Raw genomic sequence first — 21,023 nt, forward strand, 5'->3', positions numbered from 1 at the left:
CTGATGTTAGAAAGTCAGTCTCAGTTTGTACTCCCAGAGGCTAAGATCTCTGATCTTGAGCTCTACTTAAACTAATTAGCTTTGTTGACATATAGTCTATGTGAGAAAAGATACGTTCATTGTCTAAATCTGTTCAGTCGCCTCAAAGGAAATCTCATATTCTAGCCTACGCAAAGAACTGGTATTGGCACCTGTGGATGAATTACTAATAAGTGAGCTTGGCCCAAGAAGAAACCTGGTATGCCAAAGATAGGTGAGGACTACCTCTGACAGTCTTATACCTTCTCTTTTCTTATTTTCTAAGGAATCATTTAAATTTTAAAATATGCCTTCTTTATCCTGTGACCCAGTAACCCAGTACTCAGATATACTATGATTAAATGCTGATTTTGTTTCCCAAGGAGGAAACCATTTTCTACAAATTTATAATCACAGGTCATTAGCATATTTAAGGAATAGCCCTTGTCTTAGCCTGACATAATGATCTTCACTTAAAGGAAATGGGAACCAATACAATTTAATTCTGGTTAAAATTTCTAAAGATTAATTTTCAAACTACCAAGCTGAAATGCTACTTGCTAATCTGAATAGAAAAGAGGTTGTTTTTTTTTCCTTCAATTTATTCTGAGAATGATGCCAGGTAAGTATAACCTTAAAAAGTTAATTTCTGTGTGGGATATTTCAGAACATTAATTTATCTTAAAAGCATTTGACTATTATCTAGTCAGTATACTATCTAGCATGATTTCATGATTAGCCATGTCATTTTTAAAAATTAATTTTTATTTTTTTCCAGACTAGAAGTTGGTGTAATTTTCAATACTCATTTTGAGCCATGTAATTTTAGTTCATGGTAAGAAGATTGTGTGCTTACACGTGCTACAATAGATTGGTTAGTTAAAACTCAAAGCATTTTTAGTCCATTAGTAATTTTGCTAGTTTGGAAACACATTACCTAGTGCAACTCTGGCCGCAGATGCATCATAGTTGATCCAAAAAGATACCCAGGACAGAATCGTAATCAGTGTAGAAGGCATGTAAGTTTGCAAAATGAAGTAACCAATGTTTCTTTTAAGTCGAAAACTCAGTGACAACCGTGGATATGCCCCTGGGATAAGGGAAAGAGAACCAGTTTATGAACAGTCTTGAGCCATAGCCTTCCTTTTCCTGACTCCCCATTCCTCTCCCATTGTTTTTGCATTCCTTTGGTGGTGATAGTCTAACCTGTTGTGAATTCCACCTTCTTTGACACCATCTTGTAATCCACAATCGAAAACTGAGGCAATTCAATATTGTTAACCCCCGATACTGCGCTTTCTCCTCCATTCCAGTAGAACTCAATGTCATCAGTGGTGTAACCATCTGAAACAAGAAACACAAAATTATCATTTAGAGATAAATTCCAGATTGTCTAAAAGTCATATGTGGGGAAAACACTCTTGAAACTAGGACTATTCTCAGAGGTTATGCTAAAGATTCCAAGTATAAATGGAGTCCCTTTGGGTGAAGGTTAGATTTCATTTGGACTGTCTCTCCTTTGCCTTCAAGTCATGAAAAGGGGAGAAAAAGGAAAATGATTAATTACAATGAATAACCAGATATTTTTTATTCCTATTTCAGAATCAAGATATTATTATTGAATTGCTAGCCTATTTTTGTTACAGGAGGAGGGTAGATGGGATGCCAATTTCTATATAGATCCAGTTTTAATATATCTTAAGATATGAATGAAAATCTTACGAACTATGAGTTTCTGGCATACTTTTACATCCTAATCATACAAGAATCATTCAATAAGAAAATAACTAATTAAGATTATTTTTAAAAGGATTGCTTTTGGGTTTTCATCTCAGGAGGGCTCATTAATCAGCCTTCCTGCTTAGGTTTAAGTGTTTGTGGACAGTTCTTTCCCTTCTTATACTCCCACTGACAATGTAAGTATATGGTAAATATCCATTCAATTCAAAGAATATTAAGTACCTATGATGTACAACAGGCATGATAGTAACTCATCCAAACAATGAATGAGTGTATTTAAAATGTAATATAAAATGTTTAAAGACTGGAGGTTCATCAGGAGAATTTCTTAATCAACTCGATGAAATTTTTTAGAGGGGTAAATCTTTGATTTGATCTATCAAAAAAAAAAGGTTATAGAAATGAACATTTGACCCATTTGCAACTTACTGTCATCCAGTTGGGAACATACTTATTGGCTTGGTTTGATCTGGAAGGTTACCTCTTTGTGATGGGACTCTAAAATGGGGGTTAGTTTCAGAGTTGGCAGCTCTTTACTCCTCTTTGCCACCCTCCTCCAGAGAGAATGAAAGAGTAGTAGGACTGAGAGTACATTGCAAGGGGTGAAGAGCCTATACTGACTTCTCTTCAATAATGACTGCCTTGGGGCAGAGGCATTCGGGAATTTTGTACATTCTTATCAATGTGGACTAATAGTGTAGTTGCTGGACTCTGAGGACTTGGAGGACTTGGACCCAACTCTGGATATGTAGTGAGAGAGTTAGGAGACAGTTGTATATGTTTTCAGGATAAGTATATCAAGAAGTGAGAATTTCTTAATCTCAGCCTGTTACAGAAAAATATCAGGAGTTTCTGGATAGTGCTAGTCTTAGGCTACCCTTCTAGATCACAGGTTCTAGATTTCTGAAATCCAGTATTCTAAGGATAAAAGAATTCCTAGGAAGCATTAGTCATCTTAGGCTTGCCTTTCACTAGCAGCGCTAAATTCAAGAGTTCTAGGATTCAGTCTTCAAGAGAGAAAAGGAACAGCATCAAACTCTTGGAAAATGTCTATCTGTTTCTGTCCATCTGTCTGTCTTTCTCACACACACAGAGGACCTTCCGCCTGTCTTACTCCTAACAAACACACACAGCAAGAGGTTGAAGTTACAATTTGCAGAAGTGAATGATTACTCTGAGTTTAGTCAGTACAGGTTGGATTGTCTTTGAAGCATCTACAAGTTTGTTCTGCTCTACAAGATAAGGATGTTCAAACCCTCAGTTTAATCCTATGAAGCTGGATGCCCATATGGATCTCTGGGTTGAAATAAGAACTCACCAAAATAATGGGTGGTTGCCTCTGGAATAATGATAAGTTTGTTACCCTTCTATAAAAGTCCAAGCTATAGGGGACAACAGGAGGATTGCCCAGGCTCTGGGGAAGGATGGCAACTCACTGGAGGAGGAAGGGGAATTCTGTCAACAGTTTCTGGGCTACTATGAGTCTTTTAGTTGTTTTTGTGCTTTCTGTTAGGTGGATTAAAAGATGTCTTATCTGGCTATGAGCAGGGGTAGGTATGCTGGTACTAGTTTAAATGGTTCTCCAAAAAAATGCTTGCATGAAACATTACAAAAATCCAACAACACAACTTACCTTCTGTCTTAGAATTAATGCTAAGTATCAGTCCCAAGGCAGAAGTGGGGTAAGGGCTAGGCAATTGGGGTTTAGTGACTTGACCAGAGTCACACAGCTAGGAAGTATCTGAGGTCAACTTTGAACCCAGAACCTCCTATCCCTGCATCTGACTCTCTATCCACTGCACCACCTAGCTGTCTTTGCATGGCACATTTTAAAATTTATTTTGCATTATTAACATTTTTTCATTCGTTCTTAAATTTAAATAATTAATAAAACAAAAGATCAAGTCCTGCTTTGTCCCACGGGATGCTGGGTTGACACTTTTGTGATTAGCTTACATGACCAAGAGTAACAGAATGGGTGGATGTGGATGGGTTGATCTCTGTATCAACAGAGAAAATATCCACATTGATGAAATTATATATCCTTTTGAGTATCTGAAGAATACAGTCTGAGTAAAATAAAATGGGCTCCACTTCTCTGAGTAACTCCCTAATATCTTATAGGTGGTGAGCCTTCCAACTGCCCATCAGAATGAAGAGATGCCTGCATGTAGTGGGATGGTATGGATATATATATATATATATAACTCTGAGGTCCATGGCAGTTGAGTCTGCTGGTTTTGGGGTATAATTCCAAGTACTAAGCACTGCATGCAGTATAAACTTCATTTCCTAGTCTGCCAAAAACCTTCTGGGAAAACTATTCTGAAGCTGGATGCCTTCTATGGAAGATTTTGGTCTTATGGTTTGGATGAAGTCAAGTCTCAGGTGATAAGATTAAGGGAAAATGAATTGTGCTTCCCTTCCCTAGATGTTTCTGTCTGAAATGCAGAATGAGAGAATCCTTTAAGGAATGTGGTGACATATAGGGAGGTATCCGATGGAAGACTAGTGATAGACAGTATCCTTTGGTAATGATTCCAAGGAGTATAAAGGAGAGAAAAGGAATTTCATGAAGATGGAGTGTTTCATTTATTGCACTTCCTATTGCCTTCCACAGAGCCTTCCACAAAGGGGCTAAATAAATGCTTGTCAACTGATTTATAAAAATTCACTCAACTTTTAGAGTTCCTTAATAAGAAAACATTTAAGTTAAAAAAAGCTGAATGGCATAATCAAGGAAAGACATGTCCTCCCATCATTCCTCTTCCCTCTTGGTTCTCAAAACGAGACTGTTTCACAGACGGTGATAGAGACTCACAGGTACTCACTGCTCTGCCCTCCACCTCCCAGCTGGTAATTTGCCTTACTTTGTTCTAGTTTATAATGTTCCTTGATGGATGGCTCTCAGACACCCACTGTCCAGCCTTCCTGACCTGTGTCTTTGACTTCACTCCCTTCCTGTTTGTTGCCACCATTTCACCTCTGTTTCTAATCTCTTGGTTTCTGGGTCCATTCTGTTAAACAAGCCCTGATTGCTGCATCACATCAGATCTTTGCCAGGGGTGGTGGTGGTTAAGGCAGCAATCTTCATCCTGAATTACATGCTAAGTAAAGTTAACTTGACTACAACGGCTGAGCAGGAAGGACCTGAGTTTTCTCCCCTGACAATATGAAAAAGTGAGAGATAAAAAAGGGTTCAATGAACTATGGCAACTTGAATATCAGCTGCTAGTAGCTTCAAAAACAAATTCTAGACTTTCCACACAGCTAAAACATTAAGCTCTAAATTCAGATTGGGGAGAGAGAGAGAAGAGCACAACCCTTAGGGAATAGAGGAATAGGCAGTTACTGAGACTGGAGAGGCAATGGTGCTCTGTAGCTGGGGTTAGCATGAGATTTGAACAATGATCTCTTTTTTTTATTTTTTAAAAATTTAAACATTTATTAATATTCATTTTTAACATGGTTACATGATTCATGCTCCTACTTTCCCCTTCACCCCCCACACTCCCCCCACCCATGGCCGATGCACATTTCCACTGGTTTTGTCATGTGTCCTTGATCAAGACCTGATCTCACACCTCTTTGTCACTCCTGAACAAAGAAGAACTGGACTCAATTGCTTGCTAACTTTTCCATGAAGAGTATTGTGCTAGGCTTTGGGAGGAAGACAAAAGACAAATAAAACCCTACTCTCGTGGAGTTTAGTCTGGGAAGGGAGTTTTGCCAATTCTGTCATGTGAAAAGTTGAAACTGTATTTATTGCTTTTATATCATTTATTGTAAAATCAAGGCATATCATAGAAAATTTTAGGTTGTATCTGTAACTAGGATGTTAGAAAGGGTAATCCCAGTTGTTAATTAACTTGTATAAGCATTGATAGATAAGGAGAAGAGTTAGCCTAAGAGCTTTGGTTACTGATGTGGGACTCTAGGTTTCCTGTTGTACCCCCAAATTATAGAAGTGCTTCAGGTCAAACTGTAAGCAAGGAAATTCCTTCTTTGACTCCTTGCATTCTTGGAAATACTAATCCTAAAACATCAAAGACTCCTGATGAGAAAGACCCTGGAGAGAATTGTCCCCCTTGGATTCTCCCCTAGGTTTCGAGACGGACATAGATATATGTATTCTGGTTATGCCCCAATTATCATTGGGTTGAAATCTATGACATCTACCTAAGCTCTGACCCTGGTCAGGTGACTGACCCCCCCCACCTCATTTTTGCCTGAATTCAAACCCTCCCCAAATCACATAGCAGCTGCTGTACATAAAGTATAAAAGCCCCAGAATTCATGCCTCCAGGAAGGCATTCTACAAATTTGAACCTGTTTCCCGACCATTCAATATCACTTTCTAAATGAATAAATTCCTCTTTTTATTTTTAAGCTAAGTTTTGGAGTCTTGTGTTCTTGCAAAGGGTACCCATCCTGAACCCCAGGAGTTCACCTCAAGCCCCTCCTGCCCCCCACAACATTATCAATCTTGGAATAAGTACACAGTTTGATTAAATCCTGATTCTGGATAAAGATAACAAAAGTGATCACAGAGTCAATATTTTCTTTTCTAGGAATTTATGTCAAAAATAGGGTTCCCAGATTTTATGACTATAAGAGATGACTATTTATTTTTAAGTCTCTTTCAAGAATTATTGTCTCAGACTATTAGCTATAAGATTAGTAAAATGTTTGAATCTTGTTCTAGAATATATCAACTATTAGCTAACATACTTTGAATATGTGGGTTTTGTTAATCAATGATTTGCATCAACTGTTAAAAATCTGCAAAAACAACTGCGAATATCTACAAGATGTCTGGGTGTGGTGAGACCACTGGCTGTATTTACCCACAATCAAAGTCGGTTTTCAGCTCAGAATTACAACCCAGAGTTTTTCCTTATTTCTTACATATGCTATGTATGAGGGAACATCCACCGTGCAAGTTCCTTCCCTAGATAAAGATGAATGACTCTTCTGTAATTTAGGATTATAGCATGATCTATTTAGAGTGAAAAGGGACTGAATAGGTAAAATCCAACCTAATTTTACAGATGAGAAAACTGAGTCTCTGAGAAGTTAAATAATTTACTTGTGGTTACATAGGAAGTGAGAGGCAGATTTAAAATTCAAAGTCACATTCTCTGTCTCCAAATCAAGTAATCTTAGAGATTTGTTTGGGGCTCTGAGACATTAAACTATGTGGTGTGTTGGTTGGAGGACTGGGCTTGCAATCAGGAAGTCTCATCTTTATGAGTTCAAATCTGACCGCAGACATTTTCTAGCTATATGATCCTGGGCAAATGACTTAATCCTGCTTGCCTCAGTTTCATCATCTGTAAAATGAGCTGGAGAAGGAAATGGAAAACCAAAACCTCCAAAATGGGATCATGAAGAGTCAGATGTGACTAGTGAAGAATAAATATGTGTTTAAGGGTAGTACACACAAAGCACTAAGATCAGTATTTGATTAGAGTTTAGAGGACAAGAAGGAAAGTTGTATTAGGTGGGGCTGAAAAAGATTGCAGCAGATGGCAAACAGCCTTGAATGCCAAGGCAAAATAATTTTAATATAATTCAGCAGAGTGGCATGATCAGAGATGGATAAAAGAAGACTTAACCTGGTAGCAGTGTGAGGACTTGTTTGGGAAAGAGAGCAGTAGGAAGGTATGGCAGGAGTCCAGGTGAGTGATAAGGAAGGTCTGTCTGTATTAGAGGTGGCAGGGTCCACAGGGAGGAAAGGAACACTTCATTGCAGAGGCAGTTGGAAGTCTTTATAAGGATAGCAATTATTGGCGATTATAACAGTCTTTGAGTGCTTTTAGAGCCTGGTCTTAGTCCTTATCTTCAGGCTTGTTGGTGCTTTGCTTAACTAAGAACCATTATGCCTAATGCTTGAGGTGCTGAGATAATGATGGCTGTTTTGATCAATTTAAGCTAGGGTACTAAATTCTCCTGTGAACACTAGGAAAGAATAGAGCCCCAGAAATACACTATTATTCAAAGGTTGTAGGAGAAGAACTCCTCAAAAAGCTAGCATCAATTTACATGCACCTAAACAACCTATTTACCAAAGATTTTCCTTTACAAACGAATGACTTCAAACAGGGTCTGAAAGCCCAAACACACAGATATTAAAACTGTTGTTTCCTTAGCAACAGTAAGTACGCAGAAGCTCTCAAAACTTCCTTGGAGACTCTTGGGACTTCTTAGCAGTTCAGAAAGTACGCAGAAAACAGATTTGAAGTCAATGGATTGTGATGGTTTGAATCAGCACAAATATAGAAGTTTCTAAGTTATTAGTGCTGCCATTTGCTATCTGAAACACTGTCAGTTTGTAACTGGAAATAAAGACTACTCCTTAGCCATGCCTTCTAAGCCCTTGACTGGTCTAAATTTGGGCTGGAAAAGTTTAATATAAAATGTAAAATTTTGTATAGCTAGTTCTCTCCTTTCTAGTCAAACTGGTCTGCTGCTCCCTCTGCATCATTATATCTCCCACTTCCGCACTTTTGAACAGGGGGTCCCTCCTTTCTGGGATGCATTTTCTCCTATAATCCCAGTTTTCCTGGGCACCTTCCAAAAAGGGCTTTTTTTTCCCCTGATGTCTCTAATTAGTTCTTACTTGGTATGTATTCTGTTGTAACTTATTTATGTGTTAGGACCTGGGTTCAAATTATTCTTTTTTTTTTAAAAAACATTTATTAATAATCATTTTTAACATGGTTACATGATTCATGCTCCTCCTTTCCCCTTCGCCCCCCGCACTCCCCCCACCCATGGCCGACGCACATTTCCACTGGTTTTGTCATGTGTCCTTGATCAAGACCTATTTCCATATTGTTGGTGGTTGCATTGGTGTGGTAGTTTCGAGTCTACATCCCCAATCATGTCCACCCCGACCCATACGTTCAAGCAGTTGCTTTTCTTATGTGTTTCCTCTCCTGCAGTCCTTCCTCTGAATGTGGGTAGTTTTCTTTACTATAAATCCCTCAGAGCTGTCCTGGGTCATTGCACTGTTGCTGGTCAAATTATTCTTTAGATATTTATGAGCTGTGAGAGCTTGGGCAAATCATTTAATCTTTCTCAGATCTAACTTTCTCATCCCCAAAACTGTAATAATTATAGTTCTGATTTCATAGGATTGTAGCAAGGAACAAATGAAATAATATATGTAAACTGCTCTGCAAATCTTGGGGCATTATATTGATTTTTTTATAGTTTAAAATTCTTAATTAATTAAGAATATTTTCCTATAGTTATGGACTTATATTCTATCCTTCTCCTCTTCCCACCCCCTCCCATAGCTGATGCACACTTCCACTGGGTTTTACATGCATCACTGATTAAGACCTATTTCCATATTATTGATTTTTGTGCTAGAGTGATCATTTTGAGTCAATATCCCTAATTATATCCCCATCCTCCCATGTGATCAGGCAGTTGTTTTTCTCCTGTGTTTCTACTCCCACAGTTCTTCCTCTGAATGTGGATAGTGTTCTTTCTTATAGTTCCCTTATAGTTGTCCTGGATCACTGCATTGTTGCTAGCATATAGATGTTAATTGTTGTCATTATTATATGTCATATTGCTCCTCCCCAGTAGAATATAAGCTCTTTGAGGGAAGATAATGTTTTGATTTTGTATCCCCAGTGCCTAATGAGGTACATTGCACACAGCAGGTACTTATTAAATGTATGTTGAAGTACATATCTAATGCATTTGTGAAAATGAATCATTTTCATGTACCTAAACATCCATTTAATGACTATAGTGTTTTCAATCAATGAGTCAACAAAAAATTATTAATTGCTCACTGAGTGCTAAGTACTGTGGTAGGGGATACAAAGATAAAAATGAAATAGTCTATATTTATGTTTAATTCATATGCAGTCTATGATTAATTTTTTTAAAAAAAATTCTGTTCAAATGGTTGTATTTTTCTTTATCAAGTAAAACACAGTAGTTTCTTTTTGCTCCTCCTAACCCTCACATAGGATAGGAGCATCTGAGGTCATGGATTTATCAATAAAACTCAAAGTTCATATCATTTAGGGACGATTCCAGTTACAGAATTCTTAGATACTTCCCAACTGGGCACCAGTGCATCAAGAGGCAGAAGAGTCAATCTAAACATCATATCCTGATCCTATTAGTATCTCTAGTCAAACTCTAAAATGACTCTCATAGATCATATTACTGTCTGTCTTTTCGATTTCCCTAATTGCTAGGGTACCTACTAGACACATTATGGAATAAATAAGACTATTGAGGAGATTAGTTTTTTAATATACTTAAATATTTGTATATTTGGGTTTTGAATTAGAAACTCAGATCAGACTATTAGCCTTTGAGGTCATTCTTTTATGAGCTACCCAAAGAAAGTCTTCCATTGCAGAATAGATAAGAAAATGAGATTAGGGAGAAATTGTGAGATCTGCTTTACTGAGTGCATAGAACCAGTTTATGCCAGATGTGCCTACTTGTAGCAAAAATGAGTCCTTTAACCTCTCATTAGGAATAATTGTAGGGCTCAATCTTGACCAGGCAGAACTAGATACACCCACCCACATTGGGGGCATAGAATTGAATATGTTACTAACTGCCATCCACAGGGGATGGGAAGGAGTTGAGAGTTCTGTGGGATCACCTCTTCATTAGCTATTCATGAATTAGAGATGTCTTGGTTTTTCCAAGAAAATGACTAAATAATGAGCTTCCCAAATGATCTATTTATGGATCTTTGAGGGAACTTTGGGCTTTTTGATCACCTGGATAGATAATTGACCAATTGGTTTATTGATTAATGCCAGCCGAATCAATAAATTTATTTTTTATCCAGAAGGCAGTCTCTTGGAATTTTTAATTGTCTCACTATACAAATTTCAATTTGTACCTAGGAGGTACAAATGACTTCCTAGGCCAGAAACATGTTAATTCTTTTACAAAGGCACCAAAGGATATCTTGTGGGAGAAGGTGGTTGTTCTATTTGATATTAACCTCTAAAGGTTAGGATGGTAGCCTAAAATGTGCTTAATTTTATTTTGTTAAATTGATATGACCTTTACAGATTGAAATCTATGCTTCTATAAAACCATCATACACAAATTTAGACAGACTACACTATTAGGTGAGGGAAAGACCTAGATAGGACATTTTTATGCGTTTAGCTGACAGCAACTCTTACAGAATCTCAGAATGAGAAGATTTTCAGTACTTATCTAGTCCAACTTAAATAAGACTGAATAGGAATTCCCTCTGTAAGGCCCTCTGAAAGTGGCCATTCACTTGAAGATTTCTGGGGAAGAGGTACCCACTACTTCCTAAGGCAGCCCAACTCACTTTGGAAGAACTCAAATTCTTCCAAATTCCAAATTTCAAAAAAAATAAGCTCAGAAGGTCTTGTTTGAATACTGTTGAAATCTATCTCTCTGCAACTTCTACTCATTCTTAATCTAGTTGCTTTCTAGGGCCAAAAAGATGGAGTCTTTCTAACCCTAACCCTTCGAATATTTAAAGATAATGATTATGTTCCCCTAAGGCTTCTCTTTAACAGGATAAAAAATTCCTGATCCAATGCGACATGACAAAATTTCTAATTCCCTTTTCATCCTGGATATACATTTGGTGATATAGAAATGGTATCAGATTTGGAGTCATGGAACTCCAATTTCCAATCCCTATTCTTTGTAAACACTGGAAAAGTCTATTTTCATCAGACTCTTTTTTGTCATCTGTAAAATAGAAGTAATGATACTAATCCTACTTACCTCAGGGCTGTTGTGAAGAAAATAGCTTGTTTAAAAAAGGGCCTTAATGTGAAATATCATTAAAATAATATTGGATATGGATTAAGAAGATTTGGGTTCAAATCCCAATTCCGCTACTCATTAATTTTGTGATTTCCAACCAGTACCGTAGCCTCTTAAAGATATCAGATTCCTCCTTTGTTAAAAAAGAGGGAGACAGTTGCATTGATAGCCTCCATGGTCCTTTTTCCATTTCTCCACCATTATATTGTAAAATTCTTAAGGGTAGGGATTGTCTTTTTATTCATTTTGTATCTCTATCACTTAGCAAGTGCCTGGTACCAATAGGCACTTAAAAACTGTTTATTGATTGTTTGATTGAATCTATGTGAATGGTTATTATCCCTAAATTACTGTGCCCAGAACCATATAAAAATACTCCAGACAAAGCACAGTGTATCATCTTCCTGTACCTTCATCCTCCTTTTGAAGTTGATTTACTGAACAAAAGTTGTCGCTTCCCTCGATCCTAGAACCATTGACTCTTTCCTATACATAGAGCTGGAACTGTAGTTCTCAACACAAGCTTTGATTATAGCAGAACTCTCTGGAGAAGAACTGATTCACTCAGCTCTCATGGCCTGGTTATGAATTTCTCAAGGGTTGGGATTTTTCAAAAGGAATTTTACTGGAAACCCAAAAGAAATAAACAAAAAAGATGCAAAATCATGGAAATGGATGTTTGTAGAGCACAACTTTGCTATGGGAAGGTAACTAAAATACAGTTAAGGACTGCTTAAGGTGGTACAGTGAATGGAAAGGATCCTAGAGAGTGAAGCCAGAAGAGATTAATTCTAACACTTCCCTCCACACATGCTCATTTGTCAAATTACACATAAGAACCTTACACACTATAAGAATCACTTTACCTATCTGTTCCATTTTCCTCATCTGTAACATGAGAGTCTCTAACATCCTCTCCAGCTCTAAATTGATCATTTGATGATCCAGGATCCTGCTCCCATTGCTATTCCTAGTTTCAACCCTATTTTAGTCAATAAATCAACCAATGAATAGGCATTTAAAAATGCTTACTATATGCCAGGCAATATTTTGGACACTGGTGATACAAAGACAAGTTTGAAGTAGTCCCTTTCCCTAAGAAAATTATATTCTCCTGAGAGGATACAACACATACACAGGTACAGATAAGTATAAATAAAAGAAAAACTAGGTGGTGTTTTGGGGGTGGGTAGTCAATAGTAATTAAGAGGAGGAAGCAAAGACTTCATAAAGCATTTGAGGTGAACATTGGAGTAAATTAGGCATCATCAGAGGTAGAGGTAAAGAGAGAATGTATTTAAGGCATGAAGGACAGCTGGTTCCAAGGCATGGAGAAGGGTTTTCTTGTTGTATTTGAGGAACAGCAAGAAGACCAGGTTAGCTGGACCATAGAAGGTATAGTTGAAAAGTAGGTTGGATCCAGGCTGTGAGGGGCTATAGATGCTGAAGAGGAATTTATAGTTGATCATAAAGACAGTAAAGGAACAACTTCCGTTTCTTGAGCAGGGAAGTAAAAGTTCAGATTTGTGCTTTATTTTTATTACTTGGGCAATAGAAGAAAGATGGGATGAAGGAAAGAGACTGGATACAGAGATGACTTAGAAGTTATTGTAATAGCCCGAGAGAGGTGATGAGGATCTGAAATGGAGTGGTAGCCACCTGAGTGGAAATAGGACTAGTGGGAGTTATATGATGGGGATAGAATACAGAAGACTTGGCAACTGGCCAGAAAAGTGAAATAAGAGAGAGAGATTGAAGAAACCTCTGAGGTTGTGAACATTCATGCAACTTGAGTTCTATTTGGGGCTTCTTTGGGAAGCCTTACTTTAAACGACTAGTCTATCTTCTCCTTCCTCAGCTCTGACTTTCATTCTTTTTCAGGGTAGAGACTGAACTTAGAATTAGAGGGAGTCAATTGGTAGTTAGTGGTTTTGGGAGGAGCACCTCCTCTTTCAGTGGATTTTCATATTTCTCAAGGGTAAAAGCAGCAAAGGTAGAACCATTGAGGGACTTGGTTTCCATTTTCTAGTAAAGGGCAATATTTGCCCCTCCATTCATTCATTCAGAATACATTTTACCTATAATCTATTCTGTTCTGAGAAATCTACATAGATGAATAAAGCATGGCCCCTTCTTTCCTAGTTTAAAAGGAATTTACTTGGAACATGAAAACTTTATAGTTGTGTCCACATACAGTTACAGAGAATTGATGAAATTATCTAGCTAAATCAAGAAGAAATTACACTTATAAAAAACCTCCTCAGTTTTCTGGTTAATTTAGCCGAATGGAGAATATGTATTTTTGGCTTGAAATATAAGTTGAAATTACCTTAATGGAATGACCATTATTTCCCACATCTAGATGTTACCAAGAGGGAACATTGCTTAGTATTTGTGTTATTTTATTTGAATAAAGAGGCATTGATATAGTAGAAAAAGGATGGATTTAGAATGAGAGAGCAAGGGTTCAAATCCATAGAGGGGGTATGATTGTGGGCCTCAGTTTTCTTATTTGTAGATCAGGGAGTTGCACTAGAATGTCTTTAAGTTCTCTTACAGTTCTAAGTCTAGGATCCTTTCAAGCTGAATCCTCTCTCTCTCTCTCTCTCTCTCTCTCTCTCTCTCTCTCTCTCTCTCTCTCTCTCTCTTTCTTCTCTCTCTCTTCTCTCTCTCTTTCTTCTCTCTCTTCTCTCTTTCTTCTGTCTCTCTTCTCTTTCTCTTTCTCTCTCTTCCTTTTGTCTCTCTTATCTCTCTCTCTCTCTCTCTCTCTCTCTCTCTCTCTCTCTCTCTCTCTCTCTCTCTCAAACTTGGATGCTGAAGAAGTTATACTATAGCTGTGAAAGAAACAAAAGAATTTGCTGTTACGTATTTTTCTTTTTGTTCAAAGATTCTTTAAACCGGGAGGGTCCAGTGAAGAAAAGAACTGATGCTTTATCAATAAAGAACTATCCTGAGAGCATATGAAAAAGGTTTTCAAATGCAGCCTGACAATTTTCGTTTAAAATGAATTCTTGTAACAATAACTAAGATGACCTCTAGGGGGAGCGCAAGATCTTCTGGAATGACTCCATGCTCAATTGTTGCTTGCAATTTTGAAATCTAATTTGTTACAGAATTATTTTTTTACTTTTCTTCATGATTGTAGCTGTGGATCATTGAGCCTCACGAGAGTTTATCCTAAAGGTCATTCATGTTCAACTAATTTAGTACAGTAGCAATTATTATACCTCTCCAATCACCAGATTAAAAAAAAAGATCTGTGCTTAGTGTTTACAATAGGTCACTGACAAACTGTAAATGATAACTTTCTCTGGTACTTTCAAATGCTAAAGATGGAAGCTTTTCATTGCCATCATGGCGAGGGTCATTTTATGTTCTCTTGGCTTGGCCTATGACTTCATAACAATCGGATCCGTAATCAAGTCTTTATTGAACCAGCACTTTTCATAATTGCTGATGTGATCATGATTATCCATCAGGTGGCAATAAGCATTCATGCATTAAGACGAACAAGTTTGTTTGGGGAATATATTTATTTTTCCTCTTGTCATTAAGGTATCCATTTACCTGCCACCTGATTGTACACATCAGCCTTTTTCTTTTTTAGTCTGGGAGCCTAACAAATTATGCCATTTGTGCCACATAGCCAGGTGGCATTCAACATATAATATTTGCCTAGCAAAGATGAATTTTTTATATCTTATGAAATTCAAACACACTTTCCCCAAGGAAATAGGCTTTCTTGTCTCCTTTAGATCTTCAGTGGTCTCCTTTTTGTAGTAGAAAAAAACTGGAAACAAAATGGGTGCACATTGATTGGCAAAGAGCTGAATAAATTGTGGTAGAGGAATGTAATATATTATTATGCCATGAGAAATGATGAAAACAAGGAATTCAGAATAACATGGGAAGATGGATGACATGCTGAAGGGCGAAGTGAGGAAAACAAAGAGAATAACAAACCTGATTACTAGAGTCATGCAAATAACACTAGACTTAATTGTATAAGACATAAGCTCAGTCTTTGAAAACTGATAAAGAGCTCAGGAGAGTTTACTCAGGAGAGAAGTTGAAAATACAGATGTAGAATGTGTATACAGTGTCAAACACATTTATTCTATTGGTTGGCTCTGCTTACATTTTTGTTGTTATGAGGAGCAGTTCAGTGAGAGTGGACAGAGGTTAAGGGAAACGACGGCTGTAAAGACAAAAAGGCAATGATAAAACTATATCTCAAAAAAGATTCTCAGCTGCCCTTAAATCTCCCGTGCCACTTTGATGACTATTTCTTAGCAAGACCTAGCCTGTGAGCCTTAGCTGTTACGAGGCCATAATATTTTGTGGTTCTTGAACTATAATGTTTATCTGGCTGAATTCTAGTTTTCAAAATCCCCAAGAAAGGAAAGTTATAGAAATGATAATTCAATGATGATTGCATCTGTTTTCTATCTCCAGCACATTTCAAAATATTAGATTGGTGTCAAACAGGTGATGACATTAAGGATAGCAAACGCACCGACATGTATGTTTAACTTGAATGATTTTCTGCATTGTGATGGAGAAAAAAAAGGCAATGCAATTATTACTGGGGCAGCCAGATGGTGCAGGGGATGGAGTACTGGGCTTGGAATCAGGAAGAAACATCTTTCTGAGTTCAAATAGAGGCTTAGACACTCACTAGCTGGGCAAGTCACTTAACCCTGCTTGCCTCAATTCCTCATCTGTCAAATGATCTGGAGAAGGAAATGGCAAACCTCTCCAGTATTTTTGCCAAGAAAACTCCAAAAATGGGGCCATGAAAAGTTGGACATGGTTGAAATGGCTGAATGACAAAGACATAACAGTTGCTGGAATAGATTTTTCATCCCATGTTATTTGGTAGTTACACTGATTAGAGAGGTGGCCTTTTGTCAATGCCTGACTTCTCCTGAGGTTTTGGTTCTGAAGTACAAAAACAATCAAGGATGAATTTGTCTTTAGGAGCTGTCTGGTAGTGTGTATAGACTTTGGAAATGTAGTTTAGAAAAGACGGCATTCTTTCTGCCCATTTCCCTATATCAGTGTAAGGTAGGATACATGGCTGGTTATTTCTGTTTTGCAGAAGGCTGATACTGAAGCTCAAGGCTATAAGACTTACTTGCACTCTTCACATAAGACCATCTGACCTCAGTGCTATAGTTTCTATCTGTGGAAATGGGCTACTAATCTGTGCCTCCTGACTCCTGGGGATACAGGAAGATAAGTGGTAATCTTGGAGGCAAGAAGTTATCCAGATCATGGGAATTTTTATTGAGGTACAGTGTGTTGTCATCGAATCAAAAAGTCAACCAAAGGGCTTTATTTAAAACATCTGGACTGATGATATAGGGGCATAATCATGTCAAGTTCTCTTTTTATGAATTGTAAAATGATGTAGAAATTTAAGGTAACATAGGATTGTTCCTTAGCTGTAAATTTTGGGGCTTGATTTCTCAACCTATCTCAACTTATATGTGAAAGTATATATACTAGATACACCTCTCTTCTCTCTCTGTCCCTCTGTCTCTGTCTCTGCTTGTCTCTGTTGATCTCTGTCTCTGTCTGTCCCTCTGTCTCTGACTTTGTCTCTCTCTTTCCCTTTCTCTCTCCTCCCCCCCCCCCCCGTCTCTCTGTCTGTCTGTCTGTCTCTTTGTAAAGAGAGGAAATAAGAAAGGTTTGGTGCCAGTATATCCTATTAGAGATTCAAATGCCATCTGGATAGACATTGAGATATGAATTGTGTTGAGACAGCAATAACCTTGTTCTTTAGAGTTTTTGTTCATGTATAAATAGGTCAAATTTCCATATTAATCAATCATTTCACAAGCATTTATTAAGCACCTATTCTGTTTTAGACACTGTGCTGGGTTCTAGGCACATAAAAAACAAAAACAAAACAGTTCATGCTAGGGCTGTGGCTCTAAGGGCAGACTAAAGTCCTATTCTTCTAAGGAATAATAATGGCAATGATAGGAGGACAAAATGAGGAAGGTAATAAGTATTTATACAGCACCTACTACATGCCATGCACCATGCAAAGCACTTTACAAATTTTTATCTTATTTGATGCTCACAACCCTGTGAAATAGGCTATTAGCCCATTCCCATTTTACAGTTGGGGAAACTGAGGCAAACAGAGGTTATGTGACTTGCCCAGGGTTCCATAGCTAGTAAGTGTTCAAGACTGAATTTGAACTCAGGTCTTCTTGACTCTAATCTCAACCCTCTATCAACTGTGCTACCTAGCTGCTTTACATGCGTATGCATACGGTGTTTATAGATATGTATATATATTTACATATATGGCAGGTAGGTGGTTCTGTAATGCATTGAATAGCAGGCTTGGAGTAAGGAGGACCTACCTGAGTTCCAATTTGGCCTCAGCTACCTACTAGCTATATGACCCTGGGTAAGTCACTTCACCTCTATCTTGGTTTCCTATAAGATGGGGATAATGATAGTATTTACCTTAAAAGGATGTTGTGAGAATCAAATGAGATGATAATTGTAAAGTGATTCACATCATGTTGAATACTAGTAAGTGCTATATTTTGGTGAGAATTTATTTTTCATATACTATATTAATTCCTATCTATTAGGGAGAATTACTATGCATTCCTCTGTCTAAGATAGGGGACAGTCTGCTGATTTTTTCATTTTCTCTGTCCTTGGAAATCCAAAGGAATATCTTCCTTTTTAATAGAATTTATTTAATAATTAAAGGAAAGAAGGATTCTTTTCCTGTGTAGATGTTTCCCATGAAGTAGGTATGGAGGGGTGGATAGGTTGATAGACCAACTCTTAATTAGCCAATTAAAGATGTCTTGGGATAGTCAAGAGAGGGGCTGAATAATGAGTTCCTAAAAATCTCTCTATCAGACTGCCTAACCCAGCTGTTGTTGTCCTTGGTTATTAGGGGTAACCATGGAGACCTATTTCACTTAATCAGTTATAATGCTGGAGTAACCAATAAACCTGCTATAATCAATAAACTTATATTCTTACCTCAAAATCAGTCTCTCAAAATAATTTTAATTGCTACGATATAAATACTAATTACTAGACATATGTGCCCATTTACTTATCAATTCATTTATCTATCTGTATATGTATCAACTTTTTTGTTTGATCTCTCAAAAATATTAAGTTTTGTCTCTCTATCCTTTAAGGTTCAAAATTTCTTCTTTGGAATTTTTTGAGGGGGAGAGTATTAATTTCTAGGTCTTCCTGTTATTTTTTATCTGAAAGTTTAATTTATCAATACTTGTTAACCTTTTAAATCAGAGTCAGTAGCTTTGATCAGGAGAGATCTTGTGTTCTTCTATCTTGCTGTCTTTTGATTCTACTTTGATACTTTATGTTCTGTTTTTGTATTTTCTTTCCTTTTCTCTTTTCTAACACACACAGCACTTTATTAAAAATTTCTATCATCTGTCCTAAACCACTGATAGTCTTTTTTGTCTCTCTGACTTGTCTTTAGAGCTCTAATTTTCTCCATATAACTTTCTTTAATTCTTTTACCAACTGTCCCAATCCTTTTATGTATTCTAATTTTTTACTGAAAGGGTAAATATATTTCTTAGAATTATAGTCACTTTCTTTTACTCTCTAATATTTATTCCTTGTATCAGAACTTCTTTTTCTAGTTATTGTTATTTTCCCAATATTTCTGTTGCTATCTTTTTTGAAGTTTTCTTTGTGAAGCTTTCCTCCCTTTCTAAAGTTCTTTTACTATATTTGCCATATTTCATGATGTTTTGAAGCAATGGAGAAAGCAGGACTTAGAACCACTCAGTCAGCAATCTTGCATGTAAGTCTTCCCCACATTGGAGCATTTTTTTAAAAATGCATTTAAAATCTCTTCTTATAATTCTGTTTATATTCTCAGACTTATAAGAAAAAAAGATTTGGTTTAATTAGGGATCATCAAAGGTTGCAAAGTTAATAGGACTATTTTCTTACATTGAAATTGCCTTTTCTGTAGCTACTTCCTTTAATTTCCATTTCAAAGCAATGGTTTTAATTAAGTTACTCTCCAAGAATCTATTCCTACTACAGAGAACATGCATGTCCGAGGTGCCACATTTATTCCTCAACCTTAGTACTTGGCTTCTTGCCTGTTAAGATTTCATTTCTGTAAAATTACCACTTGACAGACAATCTTGCTTTTCTTAAGAATTTGTCATCTCGTTATTGTCTTCCTGGTATTAGGTTATGTGAAAAATTTCAAGGACTCTAGTAAAGTGTGTCTATATGTGTCTATTGACAAATCCCTTCACCTTAGCTTCTTTAATATAAAATAGGATTAATGATATTTTACAGCCTACCTTGAATTACAAAATATGCACTATTGTTACAAAAGAAATTATGAAGAATTGATTGTTAAAATTTGCTTTAAAAAAGTTACTACTGATTTTACAAAATGTTTTCTTGTTTTTTCAATATTCCAATGTTTTCCTATTCAACACAATCTCTTAAGCATCTATAAGGCTAATACCATAGCCCAGTGTAGGTGATACCACTGTATTTGATATGCAGATCATCCCCCTAGGTAGAGATGTACAGTGGACAGTTGGAAAGGGGGGAAGTGGAACTTGGGAGAGGATATATATATATATATATATATATATATATATATATATATATGTATATATATATATATGCATGTATACACACACATACATACATATACACACACAAACATTTGGGAGTCATCTGAATTAACTGGCAAAACTATGAGAGAGAATGAGATTGGGAAGAGAATACAAATGAGAAAAAGACTGAGGAACCCAGAGAAACATTAATATTAAGAGGCTCTAGAAGAGAAATAGCAGTTAGCAAAGATAGAGAGAGAAAGAAGATCTCTGGTAGATAAAAGAAGAACCACAACAAAGTGAGGCTGGGAAATAATTTCTTAGTGTTTACTATAACACTTCCCTGTCTCATCTCCTGCCCTTTCCTATATTTCTTTCTCATTTCTTTTGCCCTTTCTCAGGTGTTGCTTAGAATGCCTTCTTTTCCTCCCCCACCCTTCTTTCATCTGAAATCCATCTTCTCTTTCAATGCTCTAACCAGGCAAGTACCTCTGCTGGGGAGACTTCTCTGATCCTTTTTGCCTTCCTTAAATTTCTTAGAGCACTTTGGAACTTTTTTTTTTAACTTATCACATTCTGCCTCATATTATAGTTATTTGCATCGCTCCCTCCTACAAATTGTAAATGTTCAGAAAAGAGGTACCATATATGATCCCTTCTTTATATGGACATCACATAGTATTTTGCATATAGTAGCTGGTTAAGCTAAATGGGAGAGGAATATTCAGAAGCAGGAGCTTAAAAGTTGAGGCAGCATGCCATAGTGCAGTCGTGATGATATCCTGGCGCAGGTGGTGATGTACTGGCGCAGGTGCCGCCCCTAGTCTAGGAGAGCTGCTCCAT

The 21,023-nt window shown here is 37.0% G+C and overlaps 1 protein-coding gene across 2 annotated transcripts in view; it reads right to left on the minus strand.

Annotated features, from left to right (window-relative positions):
• GABRB1 (gamma-aminobutyric acid type A receptor subunit beta1) overlaps positions 1-21,023 on the minus strand; it is a 476,966-nt gene that overhangs the window by 16,470 nt on the left and 439,473 nt on the right. For both annotated transcript variants that reach the window (XM_044680798.1, XM_044680797.1), the window contains exons 6-7: positions 1,225-1,362; positions 956-1,108 (exon numbers count right to left, since the gene is read on the minus strand). In XM_044680798.1, coding sequence (XP_044536733.1) covers positions 956-1,108; positions 1,225-1,362 — 291 coding nt within the window. The remainder of the gene's footprint in view (positions 1-955; positions 1,109-1,224; positions 1,363-21,023) is intronic.

This window comes from Gracilinanus agilis, chromosome 6, assembly GCF_016433145.1.
Source record: "Gracilinanus agilis isolate LMUSP501 chromosome 6, AgileGrace, whole genome shotgun sequence".
NCBI lineage: Eukaryota > Metazoa > Chordata > Mammalia > Didelphimorphia > Didelphidae > Gracilinanus > Gracilinanus agilis.